Genomic DNA, 22,592 nt, shown 5'->3' with positions numbered 1-22,592 from the left:
AATCAGTCTCTCATGGCACTGGCCGGGCCCCTAAACTTGAAAGAATATCTGATAACCATCAGAATGCCTACCAAATATAGACTCCGCAGAACCTGATAACCATCATTTATAATCTAGGGATCGAGGCAGGCTTTCTAAAGAAAACTCTAGCCAAGTGAAAACATGAATTGTACAAAATGCAGCCTTCTAAGGAAGGCTGGGTAGACCACCATGCCAAATTGGTGACAATCAGAAAAACAGGACATCTAAATTTAACTGAAAGGCTTATGGTAAAAATGCAGCCTCTTATGTAACTGAATCCATGACATTATCCAGCTTATTCTTATTGGGAAACGCATCATAGTCTCTTCATTGATGAACCCTGTAGCCTCAGCATAAAACATATGAGTTGGATTAGGCTTACTCAAACATTCATACCAACCCCAGCAGCATCTCCTATGGAGTTGTTCAACAAGATTTGTTGTTGTTGTTGTTGCTGCTGAAATTTATCCAAGAGTGGCCTAGTCACAATTATCCATGTTTTGCTAATTTTCACTTAGACTACCATGATGGCCTGCACATGGGATGGCTCTTGAGTGCAGTTCCAAAACTACACCAATTTTAGAACATGACTACTATCTGTCAGGTCAAGGCATTATTAAGCCCAAACAGGGAATCGCCTTAGGAGGATACCTGTAGGAGGGAAGGGTCCTAAACAGGTCAAGAAAAAAAAGCAATGGTATGCTCAAATCTCACTGTTTTTTCATGTGCATTGTACACAATAAAAGAAGGTGGGGTTTCCATCATGCCTTTGTTCTCACTATCCTGAGATTCCCCTGAGCCCAGAAAAGAACAAGATGATGTTCAATTGTAGACTTATAAAATGCGACAAAAGAATCTGCAAACATCTCAGTGGGGATCTACATGGAACTTGACTTTAAAAAAAAATATAAAAATCATTCTAACCTTTGGAATCATCACTCCATTCTATAATTGTCCAGAGCAGGATGCAAAAAATGAATCTTTCCTGCTCAGCTGTTCTTGGGTGGTGGTTTGTGGCTGCCTCCACTCAGTAAACACACCCTGTCCCACCCCCAGACCATCTAAGGAGATGTAAAGTAAACTACTACACCCAGAAAGAGAAAGGACTCTGCTGTTGCTTACAGGGAAAGACAGCAGAGCCTGCTGAGAAGTCAAAGAAGATTAGCAGAACGTGAGAAAGACAAACTTTGGGAGAATCAATCAGCAGAAGACTTTTGCCTGAAGCCAACAAAGAATCCACATCAGCTATTCCTTATGGGCCATAAATTCACAGAAAAAATCTCCTCATTTCTATTTGAATATGACACCCCAAGGATGGTTTTGGTACACAACAAGAAGGTGGGCTTAACCTTCCGACTGATCCAACTGGTGGTCCTTACCTACATCATTGGGTAAGTGTTTAGGATCAGGCAAGGGAGCCATTCAGTTCTCCCTAGAGCTCGCTTTTGTTTCTCCTGCGACTGGGTGCCCAATTCACGAATCCCATCTGTTTGATTAATTGACTCAGCCTTCCATCCTTCCATCCTTGTGAGTTGGTAAAATGAGGACCCAGATTATTGGGGGGAATATGCTGATGTTGTAACCATCCCCGGAGAATGCTGTAAAGCGTTATGGGGCAGTACGTAAGTCCAAGTCCTATTGGTAATGCTATTGCTATTAATGTTCTTGATTAACCAGTAGACATTGATCAAGATCATCCACTTGTGGGTTAGGTAAGGAACTAATGAGAGTTTTTAGTTTTTGATGGCATGGAAGGACCTGAAAATGCAATTGATGAAAAACCATTTAAATGTATAGAGTTGCACATGGCAGCCACTTCCTGACTGTTTCATATGTATCCCCCTCTTGGCCGATTGTTTGGTTTCCATGTGGAGCAGCTAGATTTAAAATGTGGGACTTCTGCTCCACATCTGGAACATGAGTCAGCTCTTCCCAAGATGGAGTTGTTGATCAGCAAGACTTCCAGCTGTGCTAAGGTATCTACTCCCTTTCACTTTAAACTTTCTTTCAGAACCTGGCCAGTTGCCACTCATCTTGGCAAGGTCAGGATTATGGGGCAGGAATTGCTTCACAAACCTTTACTCTTGATGTCTATGTAGATTCTCAGTCATCCAGGTCATGATTGTCCCCAAGGTACTTTTTCAAAAGAACCGAAGAAGCTTCTTGGATGAGAAGCAAAACATTTTCAAGGAAAAACAATGTCTAGTTGCCCTTTGAAAAAGCACCTTTACTTTACTTTTGATCCTGTTTTAAATACACTCATCTCTAGGGGTTGGCTGAAAGAGCTGCCTGTCGAAGGGTTCAATTCTCCTCTATGCATGAAAAGCACCCTTTCTAAGGCTGTCATAACTTCAAATGATTGTAAAACCACTAGTCCTAATTCAACCTGTACTATCCTGGCCTTAGAGATTCGGATACTCCCATCTAGTACAAAGCAGGAGCAGGCAGGCTCTTTTTTGGAGGGGGGTTGAGCAATCCAAAGCTAAGAATACTGAAGTCACTGAAGTAGATTGGCACAGATCTTATGTGCCAATCAGATGTTAGTAATAATTGGATGGGGGACTAGTTGGAGACTAGATTGGAAAGGCGAGAAAATATCCCAAAAGAAGAAAAAAAATGGCCAACTTTATGCGTACACCCAGATGCTTGCTAAAGTTCAACTTGATACGTAAAGGACTTTGTCTTTACATTGTAAGACACAGTTTGCTATGATATTGTTGCTTTAGGAATTGACACTCTATTGTTCTAAGTCAGTGTTGTAAGTCAGGAATTCTGGGAGTTGAAATCCACATATCTTTAAATTGCCAGGTTGAAAAATACTGTTCTAAGTCATTTTTGTGGGAAGATGAGGATCTGCAGGATGCTGGGAAGGAGTTTTTCCAATACCACCAGGCCTGACTAAAGCAGAATTTCTTTTTCACCATTGAGCAATCATTCCTTCCCCCCTCATTAAAGAAAGAAAACCTAAACATTGTTGCAGCTACCATTTTATTGACTATTTCTTGTATTCTGTTTTGCACACTGATAGCCTCCCAAAGCAATTTGTTTTAGCACTATAAAGGCATCTAATATCAAGTGAAACATCACTCCATTTAGTTTAGCATTCCTTATGCTAATTGGGGAGGATCCAGGAGGAGCATCCGGAGTGGTCAAAAAAATCAAGATGGCAGCTATATGATCCAAATTCTATTGCTTGTTTATATGTGATATCCTTATGACATATGTCCAAAAGAAGTGGGGCTTTGACTGTATCATTTTGTGTCTGTGTCTGTGTCTCTCTCTCTGTGTGTGTGTGTGATTATTGTCTATACCTATAGTTTATCACTTTGAAAATTTAATTGTATGTATGTAGAAACTTTATCATAACTCTCTCCCTACCTAATATACTATATACATGTGGTTGCATTTAAAAAAATACTTAAGTGGCACAATCCAGAATTCCAACATTGTCTATTTCCCACTTAGTTCAAATAATGGATATAGCAGCTCTCTGGCTGCTATATTGACATTCCTTCTTAATTAGGCAAGAAATCACCTTGTAGTAGGTCTATTTAACATTCTAATATTATTTTTCCTTTGCATATCCAAGGTTATGGAAAAACACAGTGGAAGTAAGTAGTGCAATAAATATCTATAATGCTAATGGTTAAAAATGTGAAAAGCAAGCCAGAAATAACTCAGTCATGGGCACTGTGCCACATCAATCACTGTTGTTGATGGTTAGGTCAAAAGTTAGTCTGGTGTTGATGCTCCCCTGGAACATCTACATCCCCTTTTGCCCTTCAAAAAGGTGCTGATACAACCAGCATATCATTGTTGCAAAATTGAAATTGCGATATAAAATTGCAATGTAAAATGAAGGAAAATGCACAATACACACACACACACACACACACACACGTTTTCTTAGGTTTTCGCAGGTATTTATAGGTACGGTATTCAGCTCTGTTCGGGTATTTTCCCACGTCATTATAGTTGTGCTTTTACAGTTGTAGCGACGTTTCGGCAGAATCTCATCTGCCATCATCAGGCTTGTGTATTATGTTCATCGGAGGACAGAATATAGACCCTTGCTGATCCTACGGGCTGCTTGCTGAAGAAAGCAGCTGTTTTTCCTGCTGTCCAACACTTAGCAGCATTCCCCCCAGTGGTGAGATCCAATTTTTTTTACTACTGGTTCCATGGGCATGGCTTGGTAGGTGTGGTTAGATGGGTGTGTCCATGTGACTAGGTGTGTGTGGTTTTTGTTTTTGCAGCTACCCCTTCACCCATTTTTTGAGGCCTTCTTCACCTCAGAAGAGCCTCGGGGTGTGTTTTGCTCCCAGAAGGTTCCTCTGAGGCTGAGGAAGGCAAAAAATGGAGAAGGGGCTGAGCCCCTCCCTCCATTTTTTGCCTTCCTTAGCCTCAGCAAGGGGGATCCCGGCACAGCTGATCATATGAACAGCTGATTGTCAGGAGGGAAAAAAAAGAAAGAAATACCTTAAGGGGGCCAGCGTCAGGCAGACAGGGTGAGTGAGCATCGGGTGGGTGGGGCAAGCAAGCTAGCAGCAACTGGGCAACTGGGTCAGGAGTGTGGCCAGCCAGAACTTACTACCGGTTCAGCAATCTACGCCAAATCCTTGCTACCGGTTCACACGATCCAGTGCGAACTGGCGGAATACCACCACTGATTTCCCCAAAGAAACCTTTTTGGGAGAGGTGATGGAGAGAGAGAGAGAGAAAGCTGAAAACTCTTCAAAACTATTTGAAGAGAGAAACTGTTCAGATTTCAGCTACCTGTTTTTACTAGGACATTTGACAAGGTTTAGTTCTATCAGGGCAAGGGTAGGGAATTTGGGGTCTTGTAGCTGCTGCTGGACTCCAAATGCTATTATCCCCAGCCAACATGGTCAAGAATGACTGGAGATGTGTCGAATGGGGATGGCAGCTGAGTGGTGGAATGTGGGCATTGCCTAGAAGTGACTCCTAGCAAGAAGGAAGTCACACCTTTGCCTAAAAATTATGGTTGTCTTTCAATCACCTCATCTCAGAAGCTAAGTTAGACTTGGATGAAGAACTGGCTGAGAATCCCAGGGTGGGACAGTGAAGAAGAAAACATCCTTAAAGAAGCTATCCTAAGGAAATTTTAAATTATGGTTTTCCATAACAATGTAAATAAAATGGCTGGGTCCAGGTAAATTATATTCTTCAAGGATTGTCCTTGCAGCCATATTAATGTGCTTTCCTTTCCTCTTGGAATTGGGAGGAAAATGGAGTGATGGAAATTGTACTGATCCTACAACCCACCTTTACTGCTCCTTTGTATTGAGGTCAGAGATATTTCATGGGAAAAGTAAAAAAACAAAAGGCAAAGTATAGGCAATGGCTGCATGACCAAAATCTTGCTCCTTCTTTTACATATGCTGAACAAGCATAGTTCACAGGCACCATTTAAACTTTTTTCATGTATCCCCTCTGATGCCCCCACCAGTCAGTATCGCACATTTTAAGGTGGGGTAGTTTCCAAAATGAAACTGGTGGATTCTCTGTTTTCCTTTCTCTTTCCACCAAGGTTCACCTACCTCGGGAAAATTAACTACTCGGCATTTTCCTAAACCTCAGCTGGGGCAAGTTGGTGGTTCAAGCAATAAGTAGCATGAAAAATGGTAATAAAATAAATCAGTGGTTTTTTTAGTGCTATTATAACTTCAAACTGTCACTAAATGAACTGTTGTAAATCAAGAATATTCAGAGTTTTGCAGTGTTAATTCAGCGCCAGAAAAATAAACATAGATGGCTGATGCTTCATTTAACATCTTTGTAAACATAATAAGTAGATTTTACAAACCAGTTGTAGATTTCTCCAACATGGAGAAAACTCAGACAGAAACATGTTGCAAGTTTAGAGCAGAGCTCCAGTCTTCAGCAAGCAAGTTAGTTTCTCTTTTACTTTAGTTCAACAGGCAAGCAAGAGGAGAGAAGCAGTTTCATTTTCAACAGACACAGACATAGCTGCAGAGTTGCAGAGCTTAATATAGAGCCACTCCTAGGCTACTTTTAGTTTCAGTTTCCAAACTGTCCTCATTGGCTGATTTAGTTGCTATGCCTATTCATTGGCTGAGCTTGTTACCATGCTCTTTTCCAATTCATGAATATACTCTGACAAAGGACTACCTGTTGTCTTGGAGAAACCGAAGACACATTGTCCCAAAGCAAGCAGCCTCTTGCCTTCAAAAATCTGTGTGAGAGATTAGAAGAGCTGGTTTGGTATATAATAAAACAGACAAAGCCAAATCAGAGGGACTTTAGTGCTGTTGTGCCACTGGGTTTTATTTCCTAGTGCTTCCCTTCAATTGCAGGGTACACTTTTTTCGGATCAACCAAATGTTGATTCATTGGTGGTGACGGGAATTGGCTGATCAACTTGTCACTTGAATCTGACATCATGGGCTGAGAATGGGGGATTGGCCCAAAATCACCCAGCTGGATTTTGTGCCTGAGACAGGTCTAGAACTCAGAGTTGCCTAGTTTCTAGCTTAACGCCTTGGCCACTTCACCAATCATTGGGAGGAGTGACCCATTATAACCACGGGTGGGATTCAATTTTTTTAACAACCAGTTCTGTGGGTGTGGTTTAGTTGGTGGGCATGGCTTGGTGGTCATGTGACTGAGTGGACATGGCTTGGTGGTCATGTTATTGGCTGGGCATGGCCAACTCAATATCACTCACATCGAGGCACGCATCTCCTCGCCTGCCTCTCATGACTATGGGGATGCTGCAACAATCGTGTGAAAAATGGTCATAAGTCATTTTTTTCAGTGCCACTGTAACTTTGAATGGTCACTCCACACAAGCAAAGTAACAGCAAAGGAGGGGGAAAAAACTCCAGAGAAGTTTCTGAGACAGGAAGTCTAGTCCTGCCAAGAATGTAATAAGGGTTAACTGAGAGACAGTTTCTGTAAGCAAGACCAGAATGTTTCCTTCCTGCCTTCCTTACAGGATTAGGCCAGTAATTTCTTCTAACAACTGGTTCTCCAAACTACTTAGAATGTTAACAGCCGGTTCTAGCGAATAGGTGCGAACTGGTAGAATCCCACCCCTGATTATAACTAGTGGACATCTTGATGTCAAACAAGAAAGATATGTAGATCTTCTCCACAATCTAGGAACTGGGTATACATGAGCAACTTCAGCATCCTATTTCAGTCCTACTTTTGTTCCGTAGAGCTGGTTGGCAAATTCTGGGAGTTGACTCAGAGGTGGCATTCAGCAGGTTCTGACCAGTTCTGGAGAACCGCTAGCAGAAATTTTGAGTAGTTTGGAGAACTGCCAAATACCACCTCTGACTGGCTCCTCCCCCATCTATTCTCTGTCTTCCTGAGTCCCAACTGATTGGCTGGGTCTTCTTTTGTTGCCCTGCACAGGAGAACGGAGCTGGAAAGCAGGTTAGTGGGTGGGGAGGGAATGGGATTTTGCAGTATCCTTCCCCTGTCACACCCACCAAAACATGCCCACCAAGCTATGCCACACACCCCAAGCCACGCTCACAGAACCGGTAGTAAAAAAATTTGAATCGCACCATTGAGTTGAATAGAATAGAATTCTTTATTGGCCAAGTGTAATTGGACACACAAGGAATTTGTCTTTTAATGTTGAAGCTGAAACACACAGCTCTAAAGCTCCTTCTTGTTTTCCCTTTGAGTAAAACCTCTTGTAGTTCTCTTAAGAGGAAAGAAAAATCTGCTTTCTCCTTAGCATACTAACAATTAATTGGCAGGAATGATTCTAAGGATGAAATTTGTGTTGATCAATATAGGCGAAGTTCATTTTATTGTCCCCATAAACTGGCCAATAATTTAGATTGGTTTGGTTTACTAATGGTGAGTTTTTTAAAAAAAGAAACTGACAAATATGTAGTTTTATTCAGAACCTTTCCTAATGTAGAAGGCACCTCTAAGCAATTAACATTAATTATTACAACTATATATATTTAGCCCCAAATCCTTTTAAAATCCAAATTTCTCTAATGTCATCTTTTATTATATATCAATATCCACAATGCAAACTTTTTTAAAACTTAGACTTCCCTACATTGTTTTTTTTTTTAAAAAGTTACTTACTCCTTTTTATATGTAGCATTCCTGAATGGGGTGAAAATTTTAAAAAATAAAAGAAACTTGTGTTTGTACCTTTTCATTTTTTCTACCTCAGAGGTTCATAGTGTTATTTAAGCAAGAATGACATTTGAATTGGGTAGTGTATTTTTAGGTTATTTTTCAACAGTAGACTTGGATAAAGACAGAGGAAAAATAAACATAATTTAATTTAATCCAGACTAGGAACAGTCAAATATTTCATGATTTCCATTTAATTGTAATTTAGCAAAAAGAGAAATCATGAAATACCTGTTCCACATCTGTTTAAAAATTTGAGAGAAGAGACTCTTAGGATTTGCAATCCAGATTTTAGGGGTACTTTGTAATTTTCAGGTTTCACTCTCTGGTTAATTCTTTATTTCTCCCTCTCTCTTGCAATTTGGGACTACAGATCACAGAGACATTAAAAGAGTGTTTCGTTTTTTAAAAGAGCTGAATGCATTTGTAGCCTGGACTGCCCAGAGAAAGAAAGGGGGAAGACAATGGCATAACCAGACAACTAGTTCCAAGTGCTGTCTTCACCACAATATGCTACATTTGGTTAGTTTTAATATTGGTGACTTAATCTGGTTTCCTGTTTGGTGTATTTAGAAATTCAGTCGCCAAATTAGGAATGTTGAACAAACCCATTCTGTATCCTGTGGCAGGTCTATTTAGAAGTAAATCTGTCTTGAGTTCAGAAACTTACAGCTGAGTACATTGAAAGAATTTAAACTGAAGTTGAAATTCTGTTATTCAGGGAGATGCCTGGATAAGAGTCCCTCCCAAACTTAATTAATCATCTTTCCTTAACTTCCACTCTCACAATACTAGAATTCAAGTCCATCTAATGAGATTAGCAAATTGTAAATGTAGGACAGGCCAAGGAAAACAGAGAACAATTTATGGAATTGGCTGTTAAGCTGAATTCCAATTGAAATAGTCCCAAAAGGACTAAACAAATTCATGAAGGAGAAGGCAGAGAAAAACCCTGTCAGTCACCACAACCAAATAAAACCTCCATGTTTAGAGAGAGTCTACCTGGTAAAAACTCTTCTTATTGCCGGGGAGCAATAGGGGAGAAAGCCTGTTGCTTTAAGCCTTAACTGGTTAATTTCTCCCTGTGACCATTGCTGGAAAATGGAATATTGGATTCCCCAAGCATTAACTAATGGCTTTCTTTAATTGAAAAATAAATCGGTGTGTATGTGGGCCTATCAGTAACCTGATTGTTTTAGTGGCGGAGAGATTGACTGGATGGTTGATTGAAGATTCTCAGTCTTAGGATTTGAATTCCAAAGCTGTGTGAAATTGGGCATTTTATAGAATGCCTAGGAAATCTATTGAATGCCAAAAACGGGACAATACCAATGCCAAAAATGACATCCAAGTATGAAATGCTTAATATTTTACATATTTCCCAGGCATTCTATGCAGTGCCAAAAGGCAAACCAGCAAAGTATAAAACACTTCCACAAAATACCATTTTAGCCTTCATTGTTGCCACCAGTAAGTAATATTGGTCTTTTCTCTTGGGTCTTTTTTCAGTAAGAAAGGCATGTACTTTACTTTGCATTTCTTCTTTCATTTTCATATACATCTTTTCAATAAAGGGTTAGGGTTAACCCCAACCCTAACCCTAACTTTTTTCATGACTTTCTTTTCATACTTTGCCTAAATAGTTATTGCCATTCTGCCCAATACCTAGATATTGTATATAGTGCCTATATAATATATTAAAATAACACAGACGTTCAAACATTGCCTAAAAATGTCACACACTCTTTAAATTTCCTAAGCATTCTATACAATGCCAGCTTTTCATACATTTCTGGTAATATATATAATACAATTCCGGCTGCTGTGCATAGCTCAAGTTTTAATTGATTTCTTATCTATAGAAATCTTGGCCTTTTATCATTTTTGTTGGGTTTCGGCTGCCAGAATAAGTCAAATGTCTCATAATATGGGCATTTTCAGCAGACAGAAACTTTCCAGACATTTCCTCCTTGTAGCTGACCTGGCTTTTACCCTACTCTTGAAAGCCTGGGAATAAGAATTTGGCATGCTGAGCGATTAAGGATGGATTCATTTTAGTCCGGTATCTAAAGTAGGTTTTGACGTCTTAAAAATCTATGTTTCTTCTGGAAAACCTTGTAAAAGGCTCATTGCCAGGCTGGGGTGAAAAAGCATTTCAGTAAATGAGAAACACAGATGACGAAACTCCTAAGCTGTTCCTGGTTGCACTCTTAGACACCAAGAAAAGAGCAAAGGGTTTCATGCTATGGCCTTGTTGGTGGCAGCCCCCAGGACGTGGAATCTGTTATGTAATCTGTCCTTATTTGCAACATGAAAGTTCCCCCTTTCTTCTAGGGCAGAGGTCTCCAAAATTGGCAACTTTAAGACTTGTGGACTTCAACTCCCAGAATTCTCCAGCCAGCATAGCTGTGCCTTAATGGTATTTCTGTATATAGGACCATAGGTCTTTTGGAAGTCCACTGACTGTTATTGATTGATTGATTGCTAACAAGCCACCAAGTCATTGCTGACTATTATCAGGTAGATAGATTTTCTCCAGGACTATTTGTCCCTAATCTAGTCTTTCAGGTCTTCTAGCAATGCACTTTTAGCCACTCTAACTGAATCTGTCCATTTTGTTACTGGTCATCCTCTTCTCTTTCCTTCTACCTTTGCCAGCATCAGAGTCTTCTCCAGAGGGCTGGGTCTTCGCATAACATGTCCAAAGTAGGGTAATTTGAGGCTGGTCATTTGTGCCTTAATTGAGAACTCTGTGTTGGTTAGTTTGATGATCCATTGGTTTGTTTTCTTGGCTATCTAGATCAGGGGTCTCCAACCTTGGCAACTTTAAGCCTGGCTGGGGAATTCTGGGAGTTGAAGTCCTCCAGGCTTAACATTGCCAAGGTTGGAGACCCCTGATCTAGAGTACGATCAGGAATCTTCTCCAACACTAGTAAACTATGGAGCTAGTTGAGGGCAAAATTTCACCAGTTTTCAAGGATACTACAATAGTAGATTAGTAGATGGTTTTACTTTGCTTCCTGTCACTTGGTCTAGAAATGGAAATTTTCTGAAATCTTGTCAATTTCAGTTTTTACATAACCTCCCCCCCCCAATAGAAAAGTATAAAACTAGCGCCAGGAGGAAGAGATCACAGTTGGTATTTGGAGCACGCAGAATGAATAGATTGGCTGAACCAATCCAAGATCTGAACTTTGAAAAATTGAGAACGGAGAACTTATTTACCAAAGCACCAGAGGGCAGGACAAAAAACAAATGATGGAAACTAACCAAGCAACATGGAATCAAGAAACAGAAACTATCATGGAATTAAGGAGAAACTTCCTAAGAGTGAAGACAATCAACCAGTGGAACAGCATGCCTTCAGAAGTTGTGGGTGCTTCATCACTGGAAGTTTTTAAGAAAAGATTCAGACAGCCACCTGTCTGAACTTTTATAGGGTCTCCTGCTTGAGCAGGGGGTTGGACTGGAAGACTTCCAAGGACCCTTCCAACCAGGGGTGGGATTCAATTTTTTTAACAACCAGTTCTGTGGGTGTGGCTTAGTTGGTCAGCGTGGCTTGGTGGTCATGTGACTGGGTGGATGTGGCTTGGTGGTCATGTTATTGGCTGGGTGTGGCCAACTTAATATCACTCACATCGAGGCACGCATCTCCTCACCTGGCCTCTCGTGACTGTGGGGATGCTGCAACAGTCGTAAGTGTGAAAAATGGGCATAAGTCACTTTTTTCAGTGCCATTGTAACTTTGAATGGTCACTCCACACAAGCAAAGTACCAGCAAAGGAGGGGGAAAAAACTCCAGAGAAGTTCCTGAGACAGGAAGTCTAGTCCTGCCAAGAATGTAATAAGGGTTAACGGAGGGGCAGTTTCTGTAAGCAACACCAGAATGTTTCCTTCCTGCCTTCCTTACAGGATTAGGCCAGTAATTTCTTCTAACAACCAGTTCTCCGAACTACTTAGAATGTTAACAACCGGTTCTACCAAATAGGTGCGAACTGGTAGAATCCCACCCCTGCTTTCAACTCTATTTGGATTGATTGATTGACTTTACAATAAGTAAAACCTATTCCTTTCCCTCCCACCCACCCCAAAAAGTTTTTTAAAAAACAGAAGAAAATCCAGCCATCATGTAAAACCCCTCTTGGACAAAAGTAATGGAAAACCTTTAATGCATCCATTTAGAACAGAGCCAACAACCTATTTTTCTTCCTGTTAAATCAACCATCAGTCCTTGTTTTGTTTTTTTTCCAGATTAGACATAGTGGTCTTTTGAAATAGTACTGGATATATGTTTAATAAAATATATTCTCAAAGAAATGTAACAAGGGACTGGATGGCACTTTGTGAAGAATGGAACAGGCAATAGAGTCTAACGCAATATCAATAGCAGTAGCACTTAGACTTATAAACCACTTCATAGTGCTTTCACAGCCCTCTCTAAGCAGTTTACAGAGTCAGAATATTGCCCCAACAATCTGGGTCCTCCTCATTTTACCCATCTTGAAAGGATGGAAGGTTGAGTCAACCTCGAGCCTAGGTGGGATCAAATTACTGCCAAATTACCGACAGCCGATAGTCAGCAGAAGTGGCCTGCAGTAAAGCACTCTAGCCACTGTGCCACCGAGGCTCATGCAGATACCAAGTATCTGGTTTCTCCTGCCAACATGATCACAAAAGCCAATCACTAGTGACCTAGAAGAGGTCTAAGTTACCACTAAGAGGAGCACAGTAGATACCAGTCCTCATTATTGTGAAGGGGGGTAGATAATTTGCATGACAAATTTGTGCTGGGAGAAGAGGGAAAATATTACTTTAAAGCTGAGATAGATAAGGAGGGTTTCAGGCTGCTCCTGCAATAGATTTGGGATGAAATAAAGCCTATGTTATGGGATGTCAATAAGTAGTTGTCAGCCCTGTGAGGTAAACTAAGTCAGGAAATCATGCAAAGTAGTACAAGAATGCTATTTAATGTAGTAGCCTCTGGTTGAATAGCAATAGCACTTAGACCAGGGGTGGGCAAACTTTTTGGCTCGGGGGCCTCATTGACTTTTAAAATTTGACAGACGGGCCACCACCTGGTGTCAAAATGCCTGTCATTACGAGTCAAAATAAAATGAATGCAATCATTCAATCATTCACATCAAACCTTAATTCTGTACCAATCTTGGCGGGCCGGATTAAAAAGACCAACGGGCCGGATGTGGCCCCGGGCCGTAGTTTGCCCACCCCTGACTTAGACTTATATACTACTTATATACACTTATATACACTTCATTATGCTTTACAGCCCTCTCCAAGTAGTTTACAGAGTCACCATATTGCCCTAACAATTTGGGTTTTCATTTTACCAACCTCAGAAGGATGGAAGGCCTTGATCCGGTCAGAATCGAACTGCTGGCAGTTAGCAGAATTAGCCTGCAATACTGTATTCTAACCACTGTGCCACCATGGCTCTTGAATCTTAAAAGTCTGCCAAGATAGGGCTATTATAACTTTATTTCTCACATCTTTTCCTGTTGATTCTGCAAGGCTGATTGGAACTATTTTTTTATTAAGATAGGATAGAGTAACAGCATCTTAAAAACCTGTGTTTTTCCTTCCCTCTCTCTGATACCCTGGTGAATGAGGATGGAGCCAGTCTGAGCTTTTTTCTAAACCTTCACTGTTTTCTGGGCTCAAAGCATGCTTGTGTTTTGGGGACTGCAGGTAAGCACTGAATCTAGTTTTAAGAATTAAGCATCGTAAGAAGGGAATGCAGAGCTATTTTAAAGGTGCCTATCAACATCTGGATATCTCTCCTACTAGGATTAAATGAATATTACTCTTCAGATTGTACTTTTATAATTATTTCTACGTTTGCATCCATCCATACAAATTAGCACCTACTAATTTTGGGGGGATATGAATATTGCCTTTTTTGGAAGAGTCATACAGTAAGACACCATAAATAGTAAGTAAGATTCCCCAACTATTTGCACTGAGTGAAATGATCTGAAGTTCTCTAGCGGAGGGATGAGCTATAGCTTGAAGAATTAAAGCTTGAAACTTTACATGAAGATGTAAAAATAGGAGGAAAATGGTAGCACCGATTTAACCAGGGGAGGAAAAAAAACTGCTGCTACTATTTTTAAGAAAGGGAACAGCTGGAACGTATTTTGTGTTGAGCACAGCCATATGTATTTAATGCAAGACCTGATTTGCAATTTAAAGCAATATACTTCTGCCATTCCGGATTTAATTTTTGGGAATAGCTGACGATTAGTTAAAGAAGTCAGCCTTTTCCAGCCTGATGCTTGGAATACCTTGTAGAAGTAGAAATAGAAGTAGAATCCTTTATTGGACAAGTGTGATTGGACACACAAGGAATTTGTCTTGGTGCAAATGCTCTCAGTATACATAAAAGAAAAGATACATTCATCAAGAGTCAAGAATCATAAGGTACAACATTTAATGATAAGTCATAGGATACAGTAAGCAAGCAAATCATACTAGGAAACAGTCAATATAAATCATAAGGATACAAGCAACAAAGTTACAGTCATACAGTCACAAGTGGGAGGGGATGGGTGATAAGGAGTGATGAGAAGATTAACAGTAATAGTAGTGCAGACTTTGTAAACAGTTGAACAGTGTTGAGGGAATTATTTGTTTCACAAAGTGATGGCTTTCAGGAAAAAACTGTTCTTGTGTCTAGTTGTTCTGGTGTGCAGTGCTCTATAGCGTCGTTTTGAGGTTAGGAGTTGAAACTGTTTATGTCCGGGATATGAGGGGTCTGTAAATATTTTCACAGCCCTCTTTTTGACAGGTCCTTGATTGAAGACAGGTTGGTAGTAATGGTTTTTTTCTGCAGTTGTCTGAGAATAATACGAATTGTAATCTAACACAGATAGTCCTGAACTTATCACAGTTTGTTTAGTGACATTCAAAGGTACAGCAGCACAAAAAAAAGTGACTTATGACCATTGTCACATGTGTGGCCATTGCAGCGTGGTGATCATGTGATCAAAATTTGAACACTTGGCAACTGACTCATATTTATGACGATTACCATGTCCCGGGGTCATGTGATCCCCTTTTATGACCTTCTGACAAGCAAAGTGGGGATGCCAGATTCATTTTACAACTGTGTCACTAACTTAACTGCAGTGACTCACTTAACAACTGTGGCAAGAAAGGTTGAAAAATGAGGCAAAACTCACTGAACAAATGTCTCGCTTAGCAACATAAATTTTGGACTCAGTTGTGGTCATACGTTAAGAACTATAATATGTAGAACACAGGTTGAAGAATGCTGCTTTATGGTATAAGGACTACAGGGTAGTTTCTAGAAATATTCATCATTAAATCATAATGTGATATTCTACAAACATTTACTGTTATGTTCAGTAATCCATGCAATATTCCTGCAAGGTATTATTACTTTGCAGATGAAAGACACACATGAGAAAATGATTTGGTGATATAATGGCTAAGGACACTCAAATTCATAGATCATGGTTCAGTAAGGTTATCAAGTATGCCCATAAATAAATATTGTTCTAAAACAAATATTTGGCCAGCTAAGTAGTGGCTGACTCGTCATCTAAAGTCAATTTTATGTACACTCATCAGGAAGTAGTCGCTTCTGAATACAGCGGGATGTATTCTGAGAAAATGTTCTTAAGGATTATGTTTTTATTCTTCCATATTCTCTGAACAAGAGGCATTCAGTTTGTATTATTTTATGAGGGATAGCCAGAAGATAGATTGAGATCTACTGATTGATCTTTGGATGTACACAAGAAATTGGTAAGGGTTCCTGACCCTAACAGTTTAACTGTATAATCAAGATTGTTATATAATTAATTGCTCAATTATATAATCAACCACTCAGTCTCAGTTATATTTCTGAACTATGGAAAACTTGAAAATCGGTGGTAGATTTCTTTAAATTTTAAAATGTTTAAATTCTTCTTTACCCCTAGTCCTAGTGACAGCTTTGGAAGCTATATTAGCACCAGATGCTTCCACACTGCCACATTCTTGAGCCTGGGAAATTGGGAGCGGGGAATTTCTTGGAGTGTATGTGGTTAGACATAATAGCATTCTTCTTCTAAGTCAAGGTCATGTTATTTCTGCACCTAGTTGAGAGAACGTCTCAAGTTGGGACGGATGGTGATTGGGGCATATGATGCAATGATGGGTGCAGGGGGTAGATTTGTAATTTTTTACTTATTGCAAGGAAATCTGGAACTTTCAGATTCGGGATTTCTCAGATGTGCCAGTTTACTACTCTAATAAAAAGAACCTTGGAGACGACGTCTGTCTTGGAGTTATTTGTTGGAGTGGAGGTTTTTTATGGAACACTGACAGCTAGACTTATATAACAGTTCATTTAGTGACCATTCAAATTTACAACACTACTAAAAAAAGTGAGTTATTACCATTTTTCACATTTATGATGATTGCAGCATCCCCATGGTCAAATGATCACACTTGACAACTAGCATGTATTTAGGATGGTTGCTGTGTCCTGGGGTCATGTGATCACCTTTTGCGACCTTCTCACAAACAAAGTCCATGGGGAAGTGAGATTCACTTAACAACTAACTGCAATGATCCACTTAACAACTGTGCAAAACTCAACTCTTGCTTAACAATGGCAATTTTAAGCTCAGTTGTGATTGTGAGCCAAGGACTACCTCTACCTTCACAAGTTTTAGCCTCCTGACTGGCTGCACAATCAATCTTTAGTACCTGTCAGTGATTCTGATTATGGGAGAGAGGAACGAGACTAGAAGCGGAGAAGAAGGGAAATATTTGATGACTAACAAGAGAAAGCCAGAACCTGCACCATACAAATGTAAAAGGGAAATTTCTGAGATAAGGAGAGCTCCTCAACAAGAAATAGAAAAAAACAAAACAAAATGTCTGGTGTTCCTATCTACTGTCTGATGTTGAGAGGAGTAGAGAGATGTGAAAGTAAGGAAATCTCAACAGGTTGGGCTAAATTGGTGATTCATGACACTTGTTGGTTTCAGACAGGAAGAGGAAAGTGTAAGGATCATAATGAAGATATTTTTTGGTTCCAGATGACAAAGAAATGGAAACAGAGAGGGGGTGACCATATTCTTCAGCTACCTACAACCACAGAATTGTTCATACTGTTTCCTAGTATGATTTGATTTGATTGCTTATTGTACCCTATGACTATCATTAAGTGTTGTACCTTATGATTCTTGACTCTTGATGAATGTATCTTTTCTTTTATGTATACTGAGAGCATTTGCACCAAGACAAATTCCTTGTGTGTCCAGTCAAACTTGGCCAATAAAGAATGCTACTTCTACTATTCTAAAAAAAAAATCGGAAGAGGAGGGGAAGAAGAACATAGAGAAGGAGGTGGTGTTAGAAATAAACCTGCCAAGCCAAGAACCAGTGATTCCCAGATTGAAGAAAACTATTATATCAACTCATTCAGCTGCAGTGAGAATGGCCAAATAGCCTTTGATTTGGAAAAAGTAGGAGGAAAAAACCTAAGATTTAAACACTGGAGTTTAAATTTACAGTATATATAAGTTTTGATTGCTAAATACTGCTGTTATCGTTGACTTAATTTTCTTCTGCAATAAGATAATGAGTTTAATTTAGTCTGTGAACCTCCATTCAGAAAGCCAAGTTCTGAATAAGGAGTCTGGAGAACTCATTAAATAAAGGTCAAAATCTGAGGAATCCAAACTTACTGCCATGTCAGGTATCAAGTCTACAATGATTATGACTTAATAGAACAATAGAATAACAGAGTTGGAAGGGATCTTGGAGGTCTTCTAGTCCAACCTCCTGCTTAGGCAGGAAACCCCATACCATTTTAGACAAATGGTGGTCCAATCTCTTCTTAAAAACTTCCAGTGTTGGAGCATTCACAATGTCTGGAGGCAAGCTGTTCCACTGGTTAATTATTCCAACTGTCAGGAAATTTCTTCTTACTCCTAGGTTGCTTCTCTCCTTGATTAGTCTCCATTGCTTCTTTTTTATAACTTAGATTATAAGCAGTAAAAAATGATATCACTTCAGTCAAAAATATTTGTCACTAATGAAGGCAAATATACATTTCCCAGAATTACTACCAACTTATCAAATACTTAGGAACCAAGGACTTGGCAGCACAAGGAAACAACAGCCAATTGCCAGCCATCAGCAACACACAATCAGTCAATAGGAAGGCACCACATGAACACAGAACAGGCCAAAGCACTTCTCAGCAGAGAGAAATTCCCTGAAGATGGATCCCAGATGATTGTTATTGGAATGGCCGCACAAAAACACTGAACAATTAAACAATGAAGGAGCACACTCTAATACAAATATGCATAATAACACCACAACTTTCTAAGCATGTTAATTATCTTTTTTAAAATGTGTTTCTTAGGTGGGTATTCCTGTACGAGAAAGGCTACCAGTCTAAGGATGGCATCATAAACTCTGTCTCAGTGAAGCTCAAAGGCATCGCAGTTACAAACATTAGTGGCATGGGTCCATACTTATGGGATGTGGCAGACTATGTTTTCCCTCCTCAGGTAAGACTTCAGGAGCGACAGAAGAGTCATTTCCAGAGAATAAACAGAGGACTTTGGAATTAGGTCATAAATACTTTTTGTGGGGTCCGTCATAACTTCAACTGCTTGCTAAGCAACTGGTCATAAGTCAAAGAGTAATTTAGGAGAACTTTCCCCTTTTACTTGTTACTGCTTGGTCAAAGGTTGACTCCAGGGTTCTGCTGAAAGAAACATGGCACTCAAAAGGAAAGATCAACCTTCTCCTATTTTGGATGAGTATTTATCAATTAGACTAATATTACATTAAATATCACATCAATATTTTAAAATCTTCCCAGTTGAACTGGAAATTGCTCAGTTCTAATTTTGAAGCTCCTGGGAGGCTCCAAACACATTGTCTGCATTTTTTTCTCACCTATTCCTGCCCTTGCTGTGAATAGTGAAAGGGGTTTGTCCTTTAGGTCTCTTGGTCATTCAGCCCCAACTCTAAGAAACAGTCTCTACTCTGGCAGTTTGAACCTTAGCCCAGCATGGCAGGATGAACTTCTGTCATTCGCCTTAGCATCTATCCACCTAACAGTTTGAAAGCACGTTCTATGCAAGTAGACAGATAGGTACCACTTTGGTGCGGAAACAACTAGAGCTCTATGCAGGCAGTCAGATTCCTGATAGCTCTGAACCTTCCTGTTTGCAAGGCAGCTCTGGGAAAGGAGTGGGGCCTTGGGTGATGCTGCAGGAAGACCTGCTTGTCTTTCTCTCTGGTACAAACCAGCTCATCCTCCTGAGGCACACCTTGGAAAATCCACAAGCATTTCCTATAATAGAGCTGGTGCTTTAGCAAGCCAAACTACTACTCTGCACTAGCATTGTGGTCTCCTGGCTACTGTAATACCACTATACGATGATGATGATGATGATGATGATGATGATAATAATAATAACAACAACAATAATAATAATATAGCATTTGTTATATATTTGTAAATGTTCGTTTCATGTTTAATGAATAAAAGTTTATAATATAATAATAACAACAACAATAATGACATTACTATTGTGGAAAACAAAAAAGTCTGGTTCATTGATATTGCAATACCAGGTGATACACGAATTGAACAGAAACAACTAGAAAAAAATAATAAAATATCGCTATTTGCAAACTGAAGTTGGGCGATTGTGGAGGAAGAAATCAATGGTCGTACCAAAAGGAGTCCTTGGAGCAGTATCCCAAAGGCTGCCTAGATACATGGAAATTTTGAACTTATTAGACCTGAATATCCTGACTCTGCAAAACACCACCTTACTCGGAACTGCCTATATATACTCAGATGTTACCTTAATAGTTCTTCGGTCCTTGGTTAGGACTTGAACTGCTAAGTTTTTACTAGTCTCAGGCTGTGAATCAAATTGAAGATTAAATCATCATAATCATAATAACCCCAGCTCTTTCTTAATTGCTTATCTTATGAACAGAAGAACATTGAGATGTATCATGTATTGCTTTTCTGTGGGATTTAAAAAAAAACAACTTTCCACTTTTGCCTACAGCCCTGATATTTTTCTGATGGTTTTCCATTCAAATATAAACCAGCTCAGACCTTGCTTAAGTTTTTCAAGATAAGTCAATATCAGCTGCAATCACTACAGCCAAAGATACAAGTCCCGATGTGATTTTTTAACTTTCTGTGCTTAGCCAGGAATCAACAGGACAATCTGCAACTATTAAATGATTAGTTTCATATTCATCTTATTTTCTTCTGCAGGGAGACAGTTCCTTTGTGGTGATGACTAACTTTATTATCACCCGTGGGCAGAAACAGGAAACATGTCCAGGGGTATGTAGCTTTATATTGCCACTGTATATCATTTAGTTTATTTGTCTTCTGTAGAATACCATAAAGATAACCTCAGAAAAAGAATGTACAGTAAAGTTAGCAAAGTATGTATGAAGCCAGAGAAGACAATGTGAGGAAGAAACTGAAGGTTGCCCTGCCTTGACTCTTGTTAGTATAAAAAAGACGGGAAGGAAACGTTATCAGGCTTTTAAGATGCTATTATTGTAGCCTATATCTTTATAGTAAAGTTTCAGTATGCTTTGCAGAGTCTGTTTTCTGATTTAGCTTACCTCAAAGAGTTGACATCAATCTTGAAAGCCTGAAATTTCCCCTTCTCCCTCCCTTGCATCAATGAAAGTCAAACACATTGTTTGTTCTTGCACTATCTGGTCTCCCCAGATTTAATTCACAACTTGCCAATGATATTTGCATAAAGTAATATTAGCTCATCTGGTTATGATTCTTATCTGGCTTACCCCGCAAAACCAACAAGAGGGGAATTCCTTAGCATCCTGCAAGAAGGGTGACTAAAGAAGAATGCAAGTTGCATTCTTTGTAAGTGATGATGTTTCCATGGCAGCCATTTTGTGAATGGCCAACCGTCTCCCAAATGGCCAACAGTACACCAACATGCCCACCAGCCCCAAAAGGCTGTATAGCTAACTATAAAAAACAGATGGAGTTTTTGTTTATTCAGTAATATATTTTAAAAGTCCAGCTTTCTACCATTTGCAAAACTGAGTCCCTATATAGTCACATATTTTTAAAATAGAATGCTAAATGTCATGTTACTGGTCAAGCAGGAGCGTTAGGAGGGCTTGCAATTCACCTCTGCACTGCTTGTTGAATTACTTCCATTTTTCTCCCCTTTGCAGCATCCTGAGTCTGAGAAGTGTAACAATGACAGTACTTGTAAGAAAGGAGAGTTTCTTCGCCGAGGTCAAGGTGAGAAATAGCTTGGCACACAACATGCTTAATCAGGACAAATACAGCCCAATGATTTTCTCATGGTCTCCTATCTGAGTATAGGTAGTCCTCGACTTACAACAGTTTATTTAATGACTAAAGTTACAACGGCACTGAAAAAAGTGACTTATGACTGTTTTTCATATTTATGACTATTGGAGCATCCCCATGGTCACATGATGAAGATGCAAACACCTGGCAACTGACTCATATTTATTGCAGTGTCCCAGGATCTTGTGATCACCTTTTGCAATCTTCTGATAAGCAGAGCCAATATGGAAACCAGATTCACTTAACAATCATGTTACTAACTTAACAACTGCAGTGATTCACTTAACAATTGCAGCAATTGTAAAATGGGGCAAAATTCATTTAACAAATGTCTCATTTAGCAACAGCAATTTGGGCTCAATTATGGTTGTAAGTTGAGGACTATCTTTTTTGCATCACACGCTAAAAACCTGGATAGTGTTAACCTTGGTTTGGTTTTTTTTATGACTTAATGTGTCATATGAACTCATATGATAGTATTACTTTATAATTTAATGTATTGTGTGAACATAAACAATGCTATTATACCAGAGGTGAGATTCTACTAGTTCGCACCTATTCGCTAGAACCGGTTGTTAACATTCTAAGCAGTTCAGAAAACCAGTTATTAGAAGAAATTACTAGCCTAATCCTGTAAGGAAGACAGGAAGGAAACATTCTGGTGTTGCTTATAGAAACTGCCTCTCCATTAACCCTTATTACATTCTTGGCAGGACTAGACTTCCTGTCTCTGGAACTTCTCTGGAGTTTTTTTCCACTCCTTTGCTGGTACTTTGCTTGTATGGAGTGACCATTTAAAGTTACAATGGCACTGAAAAAAGTGACTTATGACCATTTTTCACACTTACGACTGTTGCAGCATCCCCACAGTCTTGATAGGCCAGGCAAGGAGATGCATACCTCGATATAAGTGATATTGAATTGGCCATGCCCAGCCAATAATATGACCACCAATCCATGCCCACCACCTAAGCCATGCCCACAGAACCGGTTGTTAAAAAATTTGAATCCCACCCCTGTATTATACTGT

The 22,592-nt window shown here is 39.5% G+C and overlaps 1 protein-coding gene across 3 annotated transcripts in view; it reads left to right on the top strand.

Moving 5' to 3' along the window:
* Window positions 1–1,119: 1,119 nt before the first annotated feature.
* P2RX1 (purinergic receptor P2X 1) overlaps window positions 1,120–22,592 on the top strand; it is a 40,762-nt gene continuing 19,289 nt past the window's right edge. For 2 of the 3 annotated variants that reach the window (XM_026708551.2, XM_087926987.1), the window contains exons 1-4: window positions 1,120–1,412; window positions 18,584–18,731; window positions 20,474–20,545; window positions 21,421–21,490. In XM_026708551.2, the coding sequence (XP_026564336.2) occupies window positions 1,276–1,412; window positions 18,584–18,731; window positions 20,474–20,545; window positions 21,421–21,490 (427 nt within the window). In that variant the 5' untranslated portion in view covers window positions 1,120–1,275. Of the gene's footprint in view, window positions 1,413–13,783; window positions 13,882–18,583; window positions 18,732–20,473; window positions 20,546–21,420; window positions 21,491–22,592 lie in introns of those variants that run through there. The other variant, XM_087926990.1, reaches the window with a different exon arrangement.

The sequence above is a fragment of the Pseudonaja textilis genome, chromosome 1 (genome assembly GCF_049901715.1).
Source record: "Pseudonaja textilis isolate UNSWEBS1 chromosome 1, rPseTex1.2, whole genome shotgun sequence".
NCBI classification, from domain to species: Eukaryota; Metazoa; Chordata; class Lepidosauria; order Squamata; family Elapidae; genus Pseudonaja; species Pseudonaja textilis.
The sequence above is the reverse complement of the archived record's forward strand: the minus strand, read 5'-3'. Positions and strand labels throughout refer to the sequence as shown.